At 45.9% G+C, this 23,732-nt stretch overlaps 1 protein-coding gene across 1 annotated transcript in view; it reads right to left on the bottom strand.

The window, feature by feature from the left end:
• Positions 1 to 23,732, bottom strand: part of LOC120021853 (rho guanine nucleotide exchange factor 28-like) — a 68,940-nt gene that overhangs the window by 4,479 nt on the left and 40,729 nt on the right. The window contains exons 11-28 of the mRNA XM_038965699.1: positions 19,972 to 20,044; positions 17,533 to 17,656; positions 16,526 to 16,664; positions 15,194 to 15,323; positions 14,973 to 15,085; positions 14,722 to 14,862; positions 14,087 to 14,337; positions 13,617 to 13,742; positions 12,165 to 12,282; positions 11,594 to 11,848; positions 11,355 to 11,431; positions 10,873 to 11,051; positions 10,651 to 10,742; positions 10,202 to 10,387; positions 9,779 to 10,029; positions 6,650 to 6,697; positions 1,184 to 1,372; positions 653 to 955 (exon numbers count right to left, since the gene is read on the bottom strand). Of these exons, the coding sequence (XP_038821627.1) occupies positions 653 to 955; positions 1,184 to 1,372; positions 6,650 to 6,697; positions 9,779 to 10,029; positions 10,202 to 10,387; positions 10,651 to 10,742; positions 10,873 to 11,051; positions 11,355 to 11,431; positions 11,594 to 11,848; positions 12,165 to 12,282; positions 13,617 to 13,742; positions 14,087 to 14,337; positions 14,722 to 14,862; positions 14,973 to 15,085; positions 15,194 to 15,323; positions 16,526 to 16,664; positions 17,533 to 17,656; positions 19,972 to 20,044 (2,795 nt within the window). The remainder of the gene's footprint in view (positions 1 to 652; positions 956 to 1,183; positions 1,373 to 6,649; positions 6,698 to 9,778; positions 10,030 to 10,201; positions 10,388 to 10,650; positions 10,743 to 10,872; positions 11,052 to 11,354; positions 11,432 to 11,593; positions 11,849 to 12,164; positions 12,283 to 13,616; positions 13,743 to 14,086; positions 14,338 to 14,721; positions 14,863 to 14,972; positions 15,086 to 15,193; positions 15,324 to 16,525; positions 16,665 to 17,532; positions 17,657 to 19,971; positions 20,045 to 23,732) is intronic.

Here is a 23,732-nt window from a genome sequence, read left to right as displayed (position 1 = left end):
CTCTCAGCTCGGGGGCATATTTCACTGCAGGCACGCTCAACTTGCTTTTCAAACAAAGCGTCGATATGAATAATTAAAGTTTTTCTGGAGAGGATTGATTGGTTTGCAGGGTTTGAGTGCCTCTGCTTTTAAATATTTTGTAATTGGAGCTTTTATTCACAGCGGTTTAATTATCATCAATCATTAAGATGTTTATTAGCGAACGGACCTGCTGAGCCCCGAGACGGATGCCGCTAAAATTCCTCTCATTACCACAGGTCGTATATCAACGGCTGGATTGAATTGTCTGTTTGACTGAGTGGGCCACCGTAGCTCTGGCTGCTGGCAATACTTTTCCCTGGGAGAAAGGCACTTCTCATTAATGCATTACTTACCCAGGGTGAAACATGCCCTTGGCTCACACACACATATGCACACACTTACAGTATACGTACACCAGAGGAGGCTGTTGGGAGGAGCTATAGGAGGACGGGCTCATTGTAATGGCTGGAATGGAATGAATGGAACGGTATCAAACACATGGAAACCACATGCTCAGGATCTCTCATTCACACTCTCATGCAGTGGTTAGTAGCTACAGGCTATGGGGCCTTCTGTGAGATACCTGAAGCCATCATCACACACACACACACACTAACCCCCTCACACACACCTGATGACCATCCAGCGGTATGACCATGACAGGCAGGCTCCTCTGTCGGCTGTGTCTCCAGCTCTGCAGCAGCTTCTGCTGGGTCTCCAGCCTCTCCCTCTCCTTCCCCACGCTTCTCTGGCCCTCCCTCAGCCTCTCCAGGCTCTGCTGGTACTCCCCCAGCTGCTCTTCGAGCTCTTCCCACTCCTGCTTCAGCCTCTCAGCCTCCAGGTGACACCGTCTCTCCCTCTCCTCTAGCCTGCTCTCCAGCTCCCCCTGTTGGCTGTGGCGCATCTGGCACTCCCTCTCCCACCGCTGCCTCTCCTGGAGAGCAGGAATATATTGGTTTTTCAGAATCAACTGGTTGATAGTTGCTAGGGCCAATTAATGGATCAATAGTCCAAATATAGTTATTTTTCACAAATCAATCTGAGTTTTCCAAGAAAAATATAATAAGTGAATTGAGCGCATACTAGATGGATGCTTGCTTACTTGTCCATTTCAAGGACAAAAACGCGAATCAAAAAGCTAATCGACGCTAGCCATCCCTACCTGGCGCAGCTGACCCTGTAACCGCACCGCCGCCGCCACCTCCTCACGGCGCTTCTCCTGGTTACGATGCTTCTCCTGCTCCTGGAGACACGGGGGGTGTGGTCTTGGCGGGCAGGGGCCGGAGCGGTCACTCTCACGGAGGAGGAGCTTCTGTACCTCGTAGAAACTGTCTTGGATGGTTACCGCTGCCTGTAGAGGGGAGACGAAAATGTGACGATAACGTGACTAACTGACTAGCTGGCTGGCTGGCTGAATGAGTCCAAACTGGTCCAACTGTGGCTGACTACGAGTTGCTCCAAGCCAAGGTGAATGGGGGGGCAATAGGAGCAGGTGATTTGAATACCAAATGGGTTAGTCAACACAGTTTAACATTGATCATTAGTGTACTTACTTGAAAGGCTTAGCTACATGTTGTTAGATTAACACACACACACCCACTTCACATTAACCTACTAACACAAACACATACTGTAACAGACCAAACAGAATAGACTCCATCTACATATCACATGCTCCCCTGTGCAGTTCAAGGTAAAAGCCTATCCTCTGTTCTTACTTCCACTTAGAATAGGATAATTGGGGTCCACTCTCTAACCGCTTATTTACTGTCTGGAAGTTCAAGATTCAGACAATCCAGCTGATTGTTCTATCTGTTTATAGAAGCTGGTGTGCAGTCACACACACACACACACACAGTAGCATGCATAAGCACACACACACACACACACACACACACACACACACACACACACACACACACACACACACACACACACACACACACACACACACACACACACACACACACACACACACTTCAACCTGAGCGTGGCACTGAAATAGGACAATATAGGACGAAGGTGGAATCCTATTACACCAGCGCCGACGCTCGTCGCAGTGCTTGCAGACGATAACAGATTACAAAAAGAAACCCAGCCATGATTTGCCCAGCGATCCAGAACTCCCAAATGAGCTAAATGCCTTTTATGCTCACTTGAAGGAATATAAAATGCTGACCAGACCGCTCGCTCGCGTGCGTGCGTCCGCACATGTTGATGTTGTCCCCGCACACCGGACGCGATCAGGACGCGCAGGTTGAAATGTCAAAACGAACTCTGAACCAACTATATTAATTTGGGGATAGGTCGAAAAGCATTAAACATTTATGGAAATGTAGCTAGTTAGCTTGCTGTTGCTAGCTAATTTGTCCTGGGATATAAACATTGGGTTGTTATTTTACCTGAAATGCACAAGGTCCTCTACTCCGACAATTAATCCACAGATATAAGGGTAAACCTAGTTTGTTTCTAGTAATCTCTCCTCCTTCAGGCTTCTTCTTCTTCTTTGGACATTAAATGGAGGTTGGCAACCAACTTTAAGGTGCATTACCACCACCAACTGGATTGGAGTGTGGACCTTAGTTCATCTTTCAATCACCCACGTGGGTATATGCTCCTGGCAAGTGTCTTGACTGACATTTTCAACCTCATCCTGGCCGAGTCTGTAATACCATAGCACTCACGTCAGTAGCCATGAAGTGCTTTGAAATTCTGGTCATGGCTCACATCAACACCATCATGCCGGAAACTCTAGACCCACTCCAATTCGCATACCGCCCCAAGAGATTCACAGATGACCCAATCTCAATCGCACGCCACACTGCCCTTTCCCATCTGGACAAAAGGAACACCGATGTGAGAATGCTATTCATTGACTACAGCTCAGCGTTCAACACCATAGTGCCCACAAAGCTCATCACTAAGCTAAGGATCCTGGGACTGAACACCTCCCTCTGCAACTGGATCCTGGACTTCCTGACGGGCCACCCCCAGGTGTTACAAGTAGGCAACAACACATCTGCCCCGCTGATCCTCAACACTGGGGCCCCTCAGGGGTGCATGCTTAGTCCGCTCCTGTACTCCCTGTTCACCCACGACTGCGTGGCCAAGTATGACTCCAACACCATTATCAAGTTTGCTGACGACGGTGATGAGTCAGCCTACAGGGAGGAGGTCAGAGACTTAGCAGTGTGGTATCAGGACAACAACTTCACCCTGAGCACGCCCCCATCCACATCGATGAGGCTGTTGTGGAGCGGGTCAAGAGCTTTAAGTTCCTTGGCGTCCACATCACTAAGGACCTAAGATGGTCCACTCATACCCGCACAGTTGTGAAGAGGGCACGGCAGCGCCTCTTCCCCCTCACGGGGCTGAAAAGATTTGGCATGGGCTCTTGGATCCTCAAAAAGTTCTACAGCTGCACCGTCGAGGGCATCTTGACTTGGTACATCACCGCATGGTATGGCAAATGCACCGCCCTTGACTGAAAAGCTCTACAGAGGGTGGTGTGGACAGCTCAGTACATCAATTGGGCTGAGCTCCCTGCCATCCAGGACCTTTATATCAGGCGGTGTCAGAGGAAGGCCCGTAAAGACTCCAGCCACCTAAGCCATAGAGTGTTCACTCTGCTCCTGTCCGGCAACCGGTACCGTAGCATCGTCTCTCGGACCTCCAGGCTCTAAGACAGCTTCTACTCCCAAGCCATAAGACTGCTAAATAGCCAGACTGCTAAATAGTCAATCAATGGTACCAAAAAAATCTGCACTGACTCTATCTTGCACTTGCACACTCATTAGACTAAACTCAGCAAAAAAAGTAACGTCCTCTCACTGTCAACTGCGTTTATTTTCAGCAAACTTAACATGTGTAACTATTTGTATGAACACAACAAGTTTCAACAACTGAGACAAAAACTGAACAAGTTCCACAGACATGTGACTAACAGAAATGGAATAATGTGTCCCTGAACAAAGGGGGGGGTCAAAATCAGTGCATCTCCTCCTCATGGACTGCACCAGATTTGCCAGTTATTGCTGTGAGATGTTACCCCACTCTTCTACCAAGGCACCTGCAAGTTCCCGGACATTTCTGGGGGGAATGGCCCTAGCCCTCACCCTCCGATCCAACAGGTCCCAGATGTGCTAAATGGGATTGAGATCCGGGCTCTTCGCTGGCCTTGACAGAACACTGACATTCCTGACTTGCAGGAAATCACGCACAGAACGAGCAGTATGGCTGGTGGCATTATCATGCTGGAGGGTCATGTCAGGATGAGCCTGCAGGAAGGGTACCACATAAGGGAGGAGGATGTCTTCCCTGTAACGCACAGCGTTGAGATTGCCTGCAATGACAACAAGCTCAGTCCGATGATGCTGTGACACACCGCCCCAGACCCTCCACCTCCAAATCTATCCCGCTCCATAGTACAGGACTCGGTGTAACGCTCATTCCTTTGACGATAACCACGAAACCGACCATCACCCCTGGTGAGAAAAAGCCGCGACTCGTCAGAGAAGAGCACTTTTTGCCAGTCCTGTCTGGTCCAGCGACGGTGGGTTTGTACTCATAGGCGACGTTGTTGCCGGTGATGTCTGGTAAGAACCTGCCTTACAACAGGCCTACATTCCCTCAGTCCAGCCGCTCTCAGCCTATTGTGGACAGTCTGAGCACTGATGGAGGGATTGTGCATTCCTGGTGTAAGTCGGGCAGTTGTTGTTGCCATCCTGTACCTGTCCCGCAGGTGTGATGTTTGGATGTACCGATCATGTGCAGGTGTTGTTACACATGGTCTGCCACTGCGAGAATGATCAGCTGTCCGTCCTGTCTCCCTGTAGCGCTGTCTTAGGCGTCTCACAGTACGGACATTGCAATTTATTGCCCTGGCCACATCTGCAGTCCTCATGCCTCCTTGCAGCATGCCTAAGGCACGTTCACCCAGAAGAGCAGGGAGCCTGTGCATCTTTCTTTTGGGGTTTTTCAAGAGTCAGTAGAAAGGCCTATTTAGTGTCCTAAGTTTTCATAACTGTGACCTTAATTGCCTACCGTCCATGAGCTGTTAGTATATATTTTTTTATTTTTTTTTATCCCATTTTCTCCCCAATTTTCGTGGTATCCAATCGCTAGTAATTACTATCTTGTCTCATCGCTACAACTCCCGTACGGGCTCGGGAGAGACGAAGGTCGAAAGCCATGCGTCCTCCGAAGCACAACCCAACCAAGCCGCACTGCTTCTTAACACAGCGCGCCTCCAACCCGGAAGCCAGCTGCACCAATGTGTCGGAGGCAACACCGTGTACCTGGCCCCCTTGGTTAGCGCGCACTGCGCCCGGCCCGCCACAGGAGTCGCTGGAGCGCGATGAGACAAGGATATCCCTACCGGCCAAACCCTCCCTAACCCGGACGACGCTATGCCAATTGTGCGTCGCCCCACGGACCTCCCGGTCGCGGCCGGCTGCGACAGAGCCTGGGCGCGAACCCAGAGACTCTGGTGGCGCAGTTAGCACTGCGATGCAGTGCCCTAGACCACTGCGCCACCCGGAGGCCCCAGCTGTTAGTATCTTAACGACCTTTCCACAGGTGCATGTTCATTAATTGTTTATGGTTCATTGAACAAGATTTGTGAAATTTAGATTTTTACGAATTATCTTTGAAAGACAGGGTCCTGAAAAAGGGACGTTTCTTTTTTTGCTGAGTTTATATACACCGAGTATACAAACATTAAGAACACCTGCTCTTTCCATGACATAGACTGACCGGGTGAATCCAGGTGAAGGCTATGATCCATTATTGATACCACTTGTTAAATCCACTTTAAATCAGTGTAGATGAAGGGGAGGAGACAGGTTAAAGAAGGATTTTTAAGCCTTGAGACAATTGAGACTTGGATTTGTGTATGTGTGCCATCCAGAGGGTGAATAGACAAGACACAATATTTAAGTTCCTTTAACGGGGTATGGTAGTAGGTGCCGGGCTCACCGGCTTATGTCAAGAACTGCAACGCTGCTGGATTTCACGCTCAACAGTTTCCCGTGTGTATCAATAATGGTCCACCACCCAAAGGCCATCCAGCCAACTTGACACAACTGTGGGAAGCATTGGAGTCAACATGGCCCGGCATTCCTGTGGAATGCTTTCGACACCTTGTAAAGTCCATGCCCCGACGAATTGGGGCAAAAAGTGATGGGGGGGGGGGGGGGGGTTTGCAACCCACACACATTCACATACACTACTTACACAAACACACACACGCTTTTGTTGCTGCTCTGTTCTTTATTATTATCTATGTTGAAGCCAAGTCACTTTACCCTGCATTCATGTAGATATCTACCTCAAATACCTCATACCTCTGCACATTGATCTGGTACTGGTACTCCCTGTACTGTATTTTATTCCTCTAGTGTTACTATTTTATTACTATTTTACCAAGCATTTCACGGTAAAGTCTACACCAGTTCGGTACATGTGACAAATACAGTTAGATTATATTTTATTTGAGAACACAATTGGTCTTTGTAGGAAATGGAAATGAGTGACTGAGATAGAGACAAAGTGTGTGTGTGTGTGTGTGCGTGTGTGTGCGTGCATGCGTGTGTGTGTGTGTGAGAGAGTTTGTGTGTGATGAGCTCACCTGCAGACTGTAGAGTAACTGGGTCAAGCTCTGGACACTCTGAGTCACCTGTTATTGAAGAAGACATCAAACACACGACTAACAGTCAGTCTCCCATGTTGGTACAGTGCCTTGCAAAAGTATTCATCCCCCTTTGCATCTTTCCTATTTTGTTGCATTACAACCAGTAATTTAAATTGATTTTAATTTGGATTACATGTAATGGACATACACAAAATAGTCCAAATTGGTGAAGTGAAATGAAAAAAATAACTTGATTGAAAGACATATTTTAATTGTTTTATGGAAAAGTGGTGCGTGCATATGCTATGAAGCCCCTAAATAAGATCTGATGCAACCAATTACCTTCAGAAGTCACATAATTAGCTAAAGAAAGTCTACTTGTGTGCAATCTAAGTGTCACATGATCTGTTCTGAAAGGCCCCAGAGTCTGCAACACCACTAAGCAAGGGGCACCACCAAGCAAGAGGCACCATGAAGACCAAGGAGCTCTCCAAACAGGTCAGGGACAAAGTTGTGGAGAAGTACAGATCAGTGTTGGGTTATAAAAAAAATATCAGAAACTTTGAGCACCATTAAATCCATTATTAAAAAATGGAAAGAATATGGCACCACAACAAACCTGCCAAGAGAGGGCAGCCCACCAAAACTCACGGACCCGGCATGGAGGACATTAATCAGAGAGGCAACAAAGAGACCAAAGGTAACCCTGAAGAAGCTGCAAAGCTCAACAGCAGAGATTGGAGTATCTGTCCATAGGACCACTTTAAGCCGTACACTCCACAGAGCTGGGCTTTATGGAAGAGTGGCCAGAAAAAAGCCATTGCTTAAAGAAAAAAATAAGAAAACACGTTTGGTTTTCGCCTAAAGGCATGTGGGAGACTCCCCAAACATATGGAAGAAAGTACTCTGGTCAGATGAGACTCAAATGGAGCTTTTTGGCATCAAGGAAAACTCTTATGTCTGGCGCATACCCAACACCTCTCATCACCCCGAGAACTCCATCCTTGGTGCTGTGGGGATGTTTGTCAATAAAAGGGACTGGGAAACTGGTCAGAATGGAAGGAATGATGGATGGCGCTAAATACAGGGAAATTCTTGAGGGAAACCTGTTTCAGTCTTCCAGAGATTGGAGACTGGGACAGAGGTTCACCTTCCAGCAGGACCATGACCCTAAGCATACTGCTAAAGCAACACTCGAATGGTTTAATGGGAAACATTTAAATGTCTTGGAATGGCCTAGTCAAAGCCCAGACCTCATTCCAATTGAGAGTCTGTGGTATGACTTAAAGATTGCTGTACACCATCCAACTTGAAGGAGCTGGAGCAGTTTTGCCGTGAAGAATGGGCAAAAATCCCAGGGGCTAGATGTGCCAAGCTTATAGAGACATAGCCCAAGAGACTTGCAGCTGTAATTGCTGCAAAAGGTGTATCTACAAAGTATTGACTTTGGGGGGGATGAATAGTTATGCACGCTTGTTTGTGAACCTCCCGGGTGGCGCAGTGGTCTAGGGCACTGCATCGCAGTGCTAGCTGCGCCACCAGAGTCTCTGGGTTCGCGCCCAGGCTGGGCTGGGTTCGCGCCCAGGCTCTGTCGCAGCCGGCCGCAACCGGGAGGTCCGTGGGGCGACGCACAATTGGCATAGCGTCGTCCGGGTTAGGGAGGGTTTGGCCGGTAGGGATATCCTTGTCTCAGTATGTAAAATGTAATAAAATGTATGCACTCTACTGTAAGTCGCTCTGGATAAGAGCGTCTGCTAAAATGTAAATGTAAATGTTTCACAATAAAAAAAACATTTTCATCTTCAAAGTGGTAGGCATGTTGTGTAAATCAAATGATACAAACCCACCAAAAATCTATTTTAATTCCAGGTTGTAAGGCAACAAAATAGGAAAAATGCCAAGTGGGGTGAGTACTTTCGCAAACCACTGTAGATGACTTAATCACTTCACAAATGATATTCCTTCCATGAAAAACTGTTAAGGAATACATGTCCTGGTTCTATTTCAGTGTGTTGTATCTGAAGATGAACAGTTCACTTCTACAGTAGATGGCAAGGGAGTTTTAGTCTCCTACTACTACTGTATACTCGTATCAGTTGAAGCCAGCCAATACGGTCTTACTCCCGGACTAGACTAGAGTGTAGTGGTGAGAGTACAGTATCTTCTCCTCTTATTACATGGCACATTTTCGAAAGAGATTTGTCTGAGAAGTCTATGTGGTCATGTAAGTATATAGCGCCACTTTGTGGTCTGGTAGTGTCTGTGCACAGAATCTGTACACCAGGGGTGTCAAACTCATTCCATGGAGGCCCTAGTGTCTGCTGGTTTTTTGTTTTTCCTTTCAGTTAAGACCTAGACAACCAGGTGAGGGGCGGTCCTTACTAATCAGTGACCTTAATTCATCAATCAAGTACAATGGAGGAGCGGAAACCCGCAGACACTAAGCCCTCCGTGGAATGAGATTGACACGTGCTGTACATTGCATTGCTCTATACCAGGGGTATTCAAATCTTACCCTATGCGGTCTGGAGGACTACTGGGACTGTTTTAGACCTGCTGGGACACCAGGTGTGTGCAATTAATTAACAGGTAAAACAGAAAACCAGCAGGCTCCGGACCTCGTCGGGTAAAAGTTGAGTACCCCTGCTCTATACACTACATTACATTCTGTCAATATTACTCTCTTTTATCACAGTCATTCACCTCACAGCCGGGACAAGATGCTAACGGTAGCACAAATGTGGCCGAGGAAATTGGGATATTATTATCCATCTATTTTTAATGAGACGTACATTTGAGAGCTAAATTGACTTTCCCTGTATTATTAAGATATTAATAATTTAGCACATTAAGGCTGAAATGAAATTCGAATAGATGGTGTTCAATTATTTAAACAATGTTCCACCACCATAAGAAGGTGGAGGAAGGTGAGAAGCCAAGGCCAATATGAACACAGACTGAGTACACCTCAGCAGCTAAAGACTACAATAAGCTTAATGGCTACAACTACAAATCCCATTTGTATTTGAGCCACTTGGTGTTATGGCTAACATGTTAGACTGACAGTTACAGGGACCCGAGTTCAATATCTATGGTAGAAAACAAAACCTTGTATAGAAGACCTACCTTAAGGTTGATATTATTAGTGTCCCCAGTGTGGGGTTGAGTCAGGGACTGCAGTACAAGGGCCTGGGAGGCTGACCACTCCCCGTCCCTGGTATCAGGGTCCCCATGTGAGGCTTTGCCGTCTGTGGGGGTGTCCATGGGGGTAGGAGGGTTGGCTGAGGACACAGGGTTGGACAGGGGGTCCCTGTGAGGGCTGCAGAGGCTGGAGGGAGAACAGGTCCTGGAGGACAGAGTGGTCCTCAGGTTCTCAGCTGGAGAAGGAGAGAGGAGATGGGTGGTTAGAGAGGAAGAAAGAGAATTTACTGTAGACAAAAAGACCCACAGACAGACAAAGACATTGGACACTCTACAACAGGAAATGGACAACATGTACATGATGCTAACAACGGTCAGTGAGGCTAAAAGTGTGGTGTCTCGTCTGACCCTCTCGGAGCGCGGCAGTGAGCAGTACTGCAGCCCGGGGAACCTCCTCTGGCTGCGGCTGGACCAGTAAGCGTGGCTCAAGGTGTGGTTCCTGGGTGGCACCCCTCAAGGTGGACAGTTCAGCATAGATCTGTAGCTTCTCCTCCAGAGTGGAACATATCTGATGGTCCTGACTGGACAGGCTCTCTGATAGATCAACGCGACATAAAACCATTCATGTACAATCGACACGCAGAATCAAGCAGTCGGTGACACAAATAGCACTTTACGGTCAGTATTACACAATCAACACAGAAATGATACACAAAGTAATGTGCAGTTTCTTCATGCACCCACAATCCACAAACACACACTACGTGACCATACTATAGGAAATGTGGGCTAATCAAAGTGAAAGGATCATTGCAGACAAGCTATTTGTAAGCTATGAATGAACAGTAGCATATTACCCTGTAGTCTTTGTATCTTCTGGGCTCTGGCTTCAGATGCTCTTCTCTCCTCCTCTGATTCGCTAGTGTTCTCCTCCTCATCCTCTGGACAGCTGGATAGATAGACAGACAGACAGACAGACAGACAGACAGACAGACAGACAGACAGACAGACAGACAGACAGCGATAAGCATACACACACACGTATGCACACACACACACTAACCACACCCTTTACTGACCTCTCCACAGCCTCTCGGATGTGCCTCATCCAGGTGTTGCGTCGGTCTTTCGAGGAGGTGTGGACCTCGTACATCTCTGGACCCGCAGCCGATGCACTGATCAGAAACATCCCTCTCTCCTCATTGGCTACCTCTCTGACAATCAGCTTCTGCAGAGAGATCACTGGGGGCTTCTGGTCCTGAGGAGCACAGACAGTATGGGAGGATGAGAGAGCATTAGTCAATTGAATGAATACAGGGGGCCAACACTCACTGATGTCTCCGTTGACATGTCTTTTTGAGTCTCAATCCCCCATATATGATCAGATATACTTTATTAGTTTATCCAGGATGCTTTTTTCCCAACCCCTCCGATATAATAACACGGAGAGCAGTAGCCCAAAGCTATCAGACAGAGTCCAAAGGAACTGAATTGAACAGTAGAGTTTATTTTGTCTTACTCCATAAACAGCAAATGTCACGAGACCATTTCACAGACATACCACAGCAGCGAATATGAACTTCTGGTCTTTCTCCTGTAGGAAGATCAGTGTGTCTGTGAGAAGGAGAGCCAAGACATCTGCAGAGATAAGAGACAGCAAAACAATTGTGAACAATGTAATCCCTAATCAATATTATCATTAGTGTGAAACTGATTGATTGACTGATTCATGTATTGCTTGATCGGTTGATTGATTGACTGATTGGTTGATTAATTGATTGATAGATCAGTGCCTCAGACCTTTGAGTCGTCCGGTGGCGGTCTTCCACAGTAACAGGCCCTGGTGTTTGAGGGTCCGGCCTGGCACCAGAACATCCTGCTTCCTAAAGGTGTGTCCGTTCTTCAGCTTGGCAACACTACGGTTGTCCATCCGGTTTAGGACATCCTGTAACCTCTGACCCTGCTCAAACTCACTGACCCTCAGGTCTACAGCTGCGATCACCTCCTTGATCAAAACCAGAGCTCTGGAGAGGTCCCTGTGCTCCTCACTGTCCTCTGAAAGAGGGAAAGGGGGGATCGAGGTAGGAGAGAGAGAGAGAGAGAGAAAATATTCAGGCACATTGAAGTAGTAGGATCAAAACTATACATCCGGTTACCAGCCCCATATCAGTATGGAAGTTACATTTCAAATACAACAACAAACGTTTCATGTAATATCTTACTGTAACTGCTGTATATTTTCACTGATAGCTGAGCTGTACGATAAAACCACCTGTCCAACAAAAAACTAGCCTGGTCGTGTTATCACGATTTGATTTATCTGATCCTAACAGCAGTGGGCAGCAGAGCAGAGAAAGGCAGACAGACCGACCCTGGGTGTACTGTAGAATCCTCTCCAACAGAACAGGGTACTTAGTTATCCTCTGGGTCACCAACAAGATGCATTCTGGGATCTCTCTCCTCCGCACCAAATAGTTATTACTTTGTTGCTATAGAAACACACAATCAACATTGAATAATTAGTCACAAGTGGAATATTTAAGACAATTTAACTTGTTAGGACAGATAATTTCTCCAGATATCTTCTCAAGATACACTACTACAAAAGTATGTGGACACTTGCTTGGAAAACATCTAATTCCAAAATCATCGGCATTAATATGGTCCCCCCTTTGCTGCTATAACAGCCTCCACTCTTCTGGGAAGGCTTTCCACTAGATGTTGGAACATTGCTGCAGGGACTCGCTTCCATTCAGCCAAAAGAGCATTAGCGGCACTGATGTTAGGCGATTAGGCCTTGCTCGCAGACGGGGTCCCAATTCATCCCAAAGGTGTTTAGTGGGGTTGAGGTCAGGGCTCTGTGCCGGCCAGTCAAGTTCTTCCACACCGATCTCAACAAACCATTTCTGTATGGACGTTGCTTTGTGCACGGGGGGATTTTCATGCTGAAACAGGAAAGGGCCTTCCCCAAACTGTTACCACAAAGTTGGAAGCACAGAATCGTCTAGAATGTTATTGTATGCTGTAGCGTTAAGATTTCCCTTCACTGGAACTAAGAGGCCTAGCCCGAACCAACAGCCCCAGAAAATGATTCCTCCTCCACCAAACTTTACAGTTGGCACTATGCATTGGGGCAGGTAGTGTTCTCTTGGCATCCGACAAACTCAGATTTGTCCGTCAGACTGCCAGATGGTGAAGCGTGATTCATCACTCCAGAGAATGTGTTTCCACTGCTCCAGAGTCCAATGGCGGCGAGCTTTGCACCACTCCAGCCAACACTTTGCGATTGGTGATCTTAGGCTTGTGTGTGGCAGCTCGGCCATGGAAACCCATTTCATGAAGCTCCCGACAAACAGTTATTGTGTTGACGTTGCTTCCAGAGGCAGTTTGGAACTCGTGAGTGTTACATCCGAGGACAGACGATTTTTACGTGCTACGCGCTTCAGCACTCGGCGGTCCCGTTCTGTGAGCTTGTGTGGCCTGAGCCGTTGTTGCTCCTACATGCTTTCTCTTCACAATAACAGCACTGACAGTTGACCGGGGCAGCTTTAGCAGGGCAGAAATATGACTAACTGACTTGTTGGAAAGGTGGCATCCTATGACGGTGCCACGTTGAAAGGCACCTAGCTCTTCAGTACGGGCCATTCTAATGCCAATGTTTGTCTACGGAGATTGCATGGCTGTGTGCTCAATTGTATACACTTGTCAGCAACGGTGTGACTGAAATAGCCAAATCCAGTCATTTGAAGGCGTGTCCACATACTTTTGGCCATGTAGTGTAACTCGAGGCTTATAGAGGTGCTATAAACAGACAAGCCCGTACCTTGATGAAGGTCTGAAATCGTTTGTTGTGTTGCTGTAGCTCTTTGAAGAAGGTGACTGCCTCAGTGTGATGGCTGCAAAAGTCTCCATACACCTGTTTCATCCTCTCTGCGTTCTCTTCAGAAAACTGCATCAGAAATGAGATGTTATACAGGCACTCATATTGAGCCAACGTACTCAATCAGTCACAGAACATTAATACCACAGTCATGTCTATTGAGGTTGAATTACAGGAGAGACTGAGTGGATGTTGGCAATGTTTCAGACACACAAAAAAAACATCTGTATTTATCCATGTTTTGTGGGAGAATCAGCACTTCCATGTAATTTTAGGGGTTGTAAGTTAATTCTGTCTCCACAGATTCCTGACCGTATGACAGAAAGTACAATACTGTTCCGTCCCGACCCCACTCCAGAAAAGTTAAGGTTTTGTCTCCTTGTTGTTACAAGCACTTCATTTTAACAGTGCACCTGTTGCAGCAGAGCGTCTCCGATGCGTTCTATGACGTAGTTCCTGTTCCCGTATGGCTGGGCGGAGCTGTGGCGGCGTTCCCTCATGGAGTTGAAGAGGTCGTGGTGGAGGAGGAGGAGTTCGTCCAAACAGGGGAAGACACGCCCCACGGCGCCGGCGTCCAGCTGGACCTCCTCCCTCATCCCTCGCCGGAAGACCTCAGCCATGATGCACAGAGTCTGGAGGTGGTGCATCTCTGTCTGCATCAACTCTGAGAGGACGGGGACACACACAAAAACAGTGCGTGTTTGAGATCTACTACATTGCAGTTGGACTGCGCCGGATCGCAGATCTACAAACCATCCTGCATCCCAAACAACCATGCATTACGTGTACATTTTTGCGATTCCGCGTCTCGTCTTGCTCAAACTGATCCCCTCCAAGTCCAACTACCCACATTTCGAAGATGACAAAGGTCCCGGTAGACAAACATATCCCGTGGACATGCCATAATAACAAACCGTAAACATTCCTGTGCTACGGCCCATAACATTTCAGAAGTCATACCTCAGTCATAACTCAAAACTGTATTACAGAACAGCAGGGTTGGGTTACATATGGTGGTTCAACTGTTCTGAGTACATCGTTAGCTCACCATAGACGACGTCCTGTCTCTTGACCACCCGTTTGTCCTGCTTCTTACAAAACTTGTGTTCCACCGTCAGACTCCAAGACTCAGCCTCGTAGTCCAGAGCATCAGCAGCCAGGTCGCTGTGGAGACCGGTGTCCACACAGTCTACAGGACGAGAGGTGGGACAAAAAGAACATGATGGTGACTTTTCCCTTTTAACCGTTAAGATGATCACTTTTCCAAGTGTCCCTTCTGGGTTCCCGTCCCTGCAGTACCTTCTCCGAGGGAGGAGTCAGTGGAGGAGGACGACTCCGTGGTCTGTAGGAGCTCCTCTGATCGGCCAGGACCCCATCTCCTGTCAGACTCCACTTCCGGACTCTCGCTAAGCCTGCTGGGAGAGTGACAATACGTCAATGACATAGGCATCATCGCAAAAAATCTTCATCACAAGCTTACTGTAATATACTGAGAGTGAGTGAACGGATGCTTAGCTGACCTGTCAGCGGCATAGGGGACGCTCCTGGAGAGGGGGTTGGGGAGCGAGGCTGTTTCCCTCCTGTCCCTCTGGCTCATCATAGGTAGAGAGGCTGAGGTGGCGATCAGACATGAAGAGGGACTGTCTCGCACTGTGAAGTATGAAGGAGGGAAGGGAGGGGAGGAATGTTATTGTTTCAGCATTCCTTCCTGTGTGCTACACATGATGACAACAAAGAGCTGTGACATTTTATTTAATTTTATGTTTTATCAGGGAGTCATACTGAGACCAAGGTCTCTTTAACAAATGAGCCATGAATTACAGAAAATGCACACATCCAAATGTAAATACAAAATGCAAGCAGAAAGAAAGAAAAACACAGTCATAAAAAACAAAACACATTCATCAGTAATAAGGTCCTTAGTCAGTGACCCTTGAACTCCGCAATGTAACACTCACTCTGCGGGAGGGATGCCGTTCGGTTCTTCACAAGTTTCTATAGTTTTAAAACAAAGATTAACAAAAGGAAGGATAGTAGGATACCAGACAACCAAACATTCCAACTAGATCACATTGTTCAACAGAGAGAGATGAGGAGTAGATGTGTCACTGGACTAGATTAGCCATGTCTATGTTTGTGTGTGTGGTTGTGGGTCGAGGCAGAAGTATCCAGGCTGAAACTCACCTTTAGACACGGGGGAGCAAAGTCATTACAACCCTTATGGACCATGAGTGTACAACCTTAGGGAGAGAGGGATAGGTTCATAAAGAGAAGAAATGAAAGACTGGAAATAGAATAGGATCGTATATTAATTCAGTTCTACAATTGTCCAGCAAAAAAATTGCGAATTAAAGTTCATTTATTTTAAACTTTATTTAACTAGGCAAGTCAGTTAAGAACAAATTCTTATTTTCAATGACGGCCTAGGAACAGTGGGTTAACTGCCTTGTTCAGGGGCAGAGCGACAGATTTTGACCTTGTCAGCTCGGGGATTCGATCCAGCAACCTTTCGGTTACTGGCCCAACGCTCTAACCTCTGGGCTACCTGCCTCCCCATCATTGTCAATTATATTATCATTGTCGAATGCAAAAAAAGCCTATACAGTATATTTTCCTTGAGACACAATATGTAATGATATACTGTATTATGCATAAATGTGATATTTTTCAATTCATTTACATTGTTCAGAAGTGTACAGATCACTGAGATATGCTTGTCTGTTTGTAACGTTGAGCGACAAATTGCTGTTTGTTTTTGACTGATCGGTTGATGTACTACTGGTTAATTGTTGATGTAAAAAAGCTGTTATTAATACATTTTGATTGACAGATTGATTAACCGTGTTACTTACTGGAGCAGTGCAGAAGTTCCTTGCCAGTGGCAGGTTTGTCACAGACCAGACAGACAGTGGGTCCAGCACAGGACCCCGTGGAGAAGCGATGTCCATTCTGCTGCCTGTCCTTCTCTTTCTCCCTTTCCTTCTCCTTCCCCTTGGAAAACCAGGGCAGATTCACAGGGGTGAACATCAGAGGTATGGATAGGCTGGTTATTGCACACCCACATACTGTAACTACATCAAAACCCTTCAGATGCAATCCATCAAAGCATATCATGTAATTGTAACTCTGTAACACCATAGGCTAGACTCGACTTAAAGCAATATCAGTCAGGTTACTTGTACTATGAAGTAGCCTTGAAGTAGCCACGAATAGCAACACACGTGCACCGACTCCAATTGAAGCAGTTTGAGTGAGAAGGAGCCCCGCCTTATTTTAGCCCATTTTAAAGTCCACTGTGAAGGAGACGGAGCAGTGCATTAACACCTGGGGGGGGGTTGTAAATGCGGATCCACCAACAAAGGGTTTATGATTAAAAGGAAGCTACACAAGGGTTTGAGTGGCGTTTTGGGTTACAGTTATTTCCCAAAACATTTCCTGCTTCTTGTCATCACGTGAAGCACAGATCCTGATGTGAATACTATAGTATAAGGAGAAGGGTTGGGATGACGATAATAATTACTATTATCATAATACATGGTATTTATATAGTGCTTTTCAACGACCCAAAAGTCGCTTTTGTATCCGATAATTAAGTGATAATAGCAGCACAACTTCTTTTTTGTGTGATAATAGTCAATTATATTGTTTTTACAGCCCTTTATGGGTATGTCATGCAGTCCTTATAGCTGTAGATCGTTAGATCTAGACTGAGGTGTAGATCACATGTGAGTCAGTCGGTGTGTACATTCTGTCTGTGATTATTTAGTCCAGTTGAGTACGTCTCTGAACATGGCATATGCTCTAAATGGCAAAATTAGTGCTGACCTAGTCTCACGATTAGTGTTAAAATAGTGTTTACCTTGTTCTTGTTGCGTGTGCTCGACATCCGGCTCTTGAGGAAGCTGAAGGTACGAATCATTTTGTATTTCTCTGACGCCACCTTGGAAGGGATGTTGTACTTGTCCCACTCCTCTTCTTCAATTCTGTTCAGACGCAATGGGGTCAGCAACATATGTGACTTTCCATATGTTGTTGGTTTTTATAAACGGTATCCATACCAGTCTTATTTGCTGATCTTTCTTTATTTCTGCCTGGTCATCTCAAATTAATTATTACTCAGTCGTTTCTGCGAGTAGTAATTGTCTGACTTAGTATTTCATCTATAACCAGGTTTCCATCCAACTGTTTTACTACAGATGAAATAAGTTATGATGAGCTTCACAGGGTGGTGAAAGTGTACGGTAATGAGCTTGATGCTGCTTTCAATAAATATCGAGGGTCTTATTCTGGTGACATGACGATCGATTAGTTTCTTCCGTTTGACAATTAAAAAAGTATCTCGCTCATTTGCCCATAACAGGAATCTCTTCATGTATGTGCGAGTTGTTGGCTTGAGCGCACTTGCAAAGACCAGAGTGGGCACATATGCCACATAACGCAACATGTTTTGTGTCAAAAAGTTCAGTAGAGTTGAAATTTAGAATATTCAAATGAAAATCTGCCACCAATTGGATGGAAACCTAGCTAATGAGGCCACGTGGAAACAAAAACGTATTAACTCCGCATACAACTTATGAAAGCACAAGCCTTATAGTAAACATGGTATTTGGTTAGTAGTTCAATCAGCCTGTGACGGTCATACCAGGCTGGATCAAGTATACAGTTGGAGCACATGCACCACACAAAGCCAACCATCGATGTTTATTACAGAATTAAGACAAACAAAAAGACTGGTCAAAACTCCATCATTAAGGTGTCGTCTACTTAAAGTTGGTGGCAGCTCATTTGCCACAAGTTTTAGTGTTACAAAGGGATTCATTTTCACCCTGAGTCAGAGGTCAGTGGTAGAGCACTATGGGTTAAGGGTTACATAGTGGTAGTTACAGACACATGCAGCACACGTATGGTAATCAAACATGGTTCGTTAATTGGCATCAACAGCATACAAGTGCGATCTCGAAAGGTTATTTTTGATGCCATGCTAGGCAGAGAGCATTGTGGGCACAAACGTAGACGTTAAATGTGACGATGCACACAGGGGAGTTCTAGGGTTAAAATGTTTGGCTTAAAAGGGGTTAGCGGCTGAAGCTAGGGACTAGATGGCTGGCTTCCAGATCAAGGGAGTTACTGTAGGGTTAAAAGCTATGGGCTATCTGCCCAGTGGAGAGGAAGGGCCAGGGCTGCCAGCCCAGAAGGGGGCGATGCCCACATACTCTTTGAGGAACTCTGAGAGGGTGAGGTGTTGGAGGGACTCTGCCAGCTCAACGCTGCCCTCGTCGTCTGCAGACTGGGCACGCTTACGGAACTTTAACTCCCTAGGGACACACACACACAGCTCTGATACATACAGTACATGAACACACACACACACACACACATACACATAGACTAACATGCGCACACACAGAAATAAACACACACACAGATCTGGTACACACTGACAGGTACAGGAAACATACTCTAGAGGGAGCTATAGTGCTGTGACCGTGTGCGTTCAGGACATTTTAACTCCTGAATGGAGGGAGGACAGAGGCAGTTGGCATGGTTCCCGGCAGCATCTCATCACGACGAAGGACATAGTGAAGCAGGAAACAAAGAGGCCTTTTTCTGTGTCCATCCCACTTTTGCTGGAGCCATTTACTCAAAGGATACTATACAGTAAATCCTACTACACTCACCGTGTCACAAAAGTTACAGTGCGTTAGCCTAACTTCATCTGAGCACAGTACTTGTATTTGAAATTTGCATTGGACAACATTTGCATTGATAAATAAACACTGAGCACAATGGGCTTACAGTTCAGTCTACACAAACAGTTTGGGTACTGATAAGAAGTGTCATATCTCTACGCCACTACCTGTGACACAGGGTTAAAACAGCCCTACAAGCTGTGGCACAACAACAAAGTTATACAACAACAGAGTTAAACAAAGAGCTGTTATTGTGGGGGTTTAAGTGCCTTGCTCAAGGGCACAACGGCATGTAGGATTTTGATATCAGCAACCATCCGGTGACCAGCTCACTTCCCGCCAGACTTTACAAGTCAGACCCGGCATTTGAATTGGCAACCCTTCGGGTTGCTGGCTAGCCTCTCTAAGTGCTAGGCTACCTGCCACCCCTTTTCTTGATACGAAGACAACCAGGAACTCCACGACAGAGAGACAGCCCTCGGTCGCCCAGCAACCAACCAAGTAGTCTTGGCTGAAGGCTGGAGAGCCTGGGAATTAGGGGAAAACTGTATGGAACTGTAAAAATGTCACACTCACTTTAGACAAACACTACGTCAGTGGATACATACCTTTTATCTTGAGGTTGCTTTGATAGGCTGAGCTCTCTCCGTTCTGTGGAGGATGAGACAGAACATGAACCCGCTGTGTGAAATGACACAGCATGAGCAACATTATGGATGACCCCCCCCCCCCCTACCCAATACCCAGCAATGTTGAGCTTACACTGTGATTTGGCGGGGTAGCCTAGCCAGCCAATGCACTTTCCTATGCCCTCACCCTACATAAACACTGACATACAAGCACATCTACGGTACCAGTCAAAAGGTTGGACACACCTACTCATTCAAGGGTTTTTCTTTATTTTTCCTATTTTCTATATTGGTCAAATAGCCCTTACACAGCCTGGATGTGTGTTTTGGATTATTCACCTGTTGAAAAAACAAATGGTAGCCCCACTAAGCGCAAACCAGATGGGATGGCGTATCGTTGCAGAATGCTAAATAAATCACAGACAACTGTCACCAGCAAAGCACCCCCACACCTCCATGCTTCACGGTGGGAACCACACATGCGGAGATCATCAGTTCACCTACTCTGCGTCTCACAAAGACACGGCGGTTGGAACCAAACATCTCAAATTTGGACACATCAGACCAAAAGGACAGATTTCCACCGGTCTAATTGCTCATGGTTCTTGGCCCAAGCAAGTCTCTTCTTCTTATTGGTGTCCTTTAGTAGTGGTTTCTTTGCAGCAATTCAATTCAACCGTCTCCTCTGAACAGTTGATGTTGAGATGTCTGTTACTTGAACTTGAACTGTGCGAAGCATGTATTTGGGCAGCAATCTGACATGCAGTTAACTCTAGTTAACTTATCCTCTGCAGCAGAGTTAACTCTGGGTCTTCCTTTCCTGGGGCGGTCCTCATGACAGCCATTCTCATCATAGCGCTTGATGGTTTTTGCAATTGCCCAGGAAAGGAAAGTTCTGGAAAAAATGTCCAGATTGACTGACCTTCATGTCTTAAAGTAATTATGGACTGTCGTTTTGCTTTGCTTATTTGAGCTGTTCTTGCCCTAATATGGACTTGGTCTTTTACCAAATAGAGCTATCTGCTGTATACCACCCCTACCTTGTCACAACACAACTGATTGGCTCAAACGCATTAAGAAGGAAATAAATTCCACAAATGAACCTGTTCATTGAAATGCATTCCAGGTGTCTACCTCATGAAGTTGGTTGACAGAATGCCAAGAGTGTGAAAAGCTGTCGTCAAGGCAAAGGGTGGCTACTTTGAAGAACCTTCAAATCTAAAATATATTTTGATTTGTTTAACACGTCTTTGGTTACTACATGATTCCATGTGTTATTTCATAGTTTTGATGTCTTCACTATTATTCTACAATGTAGAAAATAGTTTTTTTTTTTAAACAACCTTGAATGAGTGGGTGTGTCCAAACTATTGACTGGTACTGTGCATACATATGCAAATGCACGTCGGACGCACACACAGTAGCCACATGTCTGCCATGCCTAGTTTTAGCACAGAGCGAATGGTGGAGGATAGAGGATCTAAGGTAAGCTGTACTTACTAGCAGGGTGGAGTAGAGACATAGATTTAGACAGAGAGAGGGCCTGAAGGCGACACCTCCCGTGGCTCACACTGTGGAACACGCCATCTACAGGGTAGAGTGGACATAGCACTCACTAGGCCACTCAAAGGAACAGAGGGAGGAAAAGATGTGGCCAGAGCCATGTAGGGGGAGAATCTCAACTGCATTTCCTTAATTCCTTGCGACCTCTCTTCTCGACTCCTTCTCAAAACCCATTGGATGAGAAGGTCAAAAGGTCCCTCGTTAGTTACATGTTAGCTATAAACAGTATTGACTATCTACTGAAGTGGCTACAGTTAGTTAGTGACGACACAGAGAGCAGGATAATCCAACAACAGACAGTAGGCCTACTGCTTCCTGTACCAGACAAACTCCCATGACAAACCAAATAAGTGAAGAGAGAGAGAGACTAGCTCAGATAAGATCAATCTAGGGCCTGTGTCCACAAAGCGTAGTAGGAGTGCTGATCTAGGATGATCAGTTTTGCCTTTTAGATCCCAATAAATAAGATTATACGGACAGATCCTAGAACAGCACTCCTACTCTCAGACACTTTGTGGATAGCAAGGCTCAAGCCACGCCCACCTGAGAACACAGCTCTGTTCAGCTTTCAATTGGCTGTGTTTGGAGAAGTGGATAACCAATTGTCAACGAACTGTCACTTCACAGACTGTTTTCGAAATAGAAAGGGACAATATTCATACAGTTACATTTCATACAGCAAATCACATTTTCTCTTGGACTTTCCTAATCGGGGAAAAGTGTGAAACGATTTCTCAAAAGGACAGGGGTATCGTCGGGAATCATAGACATTGGACTAAAAGGTTTTGGCCCACGTGTTTATCAAAGTTGATATATCGATGGGGATTAAACGCACTGACACGGCAACTACGTGAACAGAGAGAAGAGAAAATGGTCTACTTACAGTAAGTGTTTCCCTTCGTGGGATAGAAAATTTAGATGATAATGTAAACAAAGTCGCCACTCAGAAAAGAAAGCAGACAGACACATCCACATACCTAAATCAGGATTGTGTCGAGGCACAGATCTGGGGAAGGGTACCGAAACATTTCTGCAGCTTTGAAGGTCCCCAAGAACACAGTGGCCTCCATCATTCTTAAATGGAAGAAGTTAGGAACCACCAAGACTCTTCCTAGCTGCCTGGCCAAATTGAGCAATCAAGGGGGAAGGGCCTTGGTCAAGGAGGTGACCAAGAATCCGATTGTCACTCTGACAGAGCTCTAGAGTTCCTCTTTTGAGATGGAAGAACCTTCCAGAAGGACAACCATCTCTGCAGCACTCCACCAATCAGGCCTTTATGGTAAAAGGCACATGACAGCCCGCTTGGAGTTTGCCAAAAGGCACCTAAAGACTCTCAGACCATGAGAAACAAGATTCTCTGGTCTGATAAAACCAAGATTGAACTCTTTGGCCTGAATGCCAAGCATCACATCTGGAGGAAACCTGCCACAATCCCTATGGTGAAGCATGGTGGTGGCAACATCATGCTGTGGGGATTTTTTTCAGCGGCAGGGACTGGGAGACTAGTCAGGATTGAGGAAAAGATGAAAGGAGCAAAGTACAGAGAGATCCTTGACTGGGGTGACGGTTCACAAGAAAACGACCCCAAGCACACAGCCAAGACAACGCTGGATTGGCTTCAGGACAAGTCTCTGAATGTCCTTGAGTGGCCCAGCCAGAGGCTGAACTTGAACCCGATCGAACATTTCTGGAGAGACCTGCAAATAGCTGTGCAGCAATGCTCCCCATCCAACCTGACAGAGCATGAGAGGATCTGCAGAGAAGAATGGGAGAAACTCCCCAAATACAGGTGTGCCAAGCTTGTAGCATCATACCCAAGAAGACTCGATGAGGTAATCAATGCAAAAGGTTCTTCAACAAAGTACTGAGTACAGGGTCTGAATACTTATGTAAATGTGATACTTCAGTTGTTTTTTAAAAATAAATTAGCTAATATTTCTAAAAACTGTTTTGCTTTGTCATTATGGGGTATTGTATGTAGATTGATGAGGAAAAAAACAATGTGGAAAAAGTCAAGGGGTCTGAATATTTTCCTGAAGGCACTGTATATTTGACATTCAATTGAATACCTGAAGTCACACCAAAATGTCTGGATTCCATAGATTTTGTCTTTCTCATTATACAATTTTTTATGTGCTATAATTCAATCATTATTTTTCTATAAAAAAATAGTTGAG

Source organism: Salvelinus namaycush, chromosome 26, assembly GCF_016432855.1.
Source record: "Salvelinus namaycush isolate Seneca chromosome 26, SaNama_1.0, whole genome shotgun sequence".
Taxonomy (NCBI): Eukaryota; Metazoa; Chordata; class Actinopteri; order Salmoniformes; family Salmonidae; genus Salvelinus; species Salvelinus namaycush.
The sequence above is the reverse complement of the archived record's forward strand: the minus strand, read 5'-3'. Positions and strand labels throughout refer to the sequence as shown.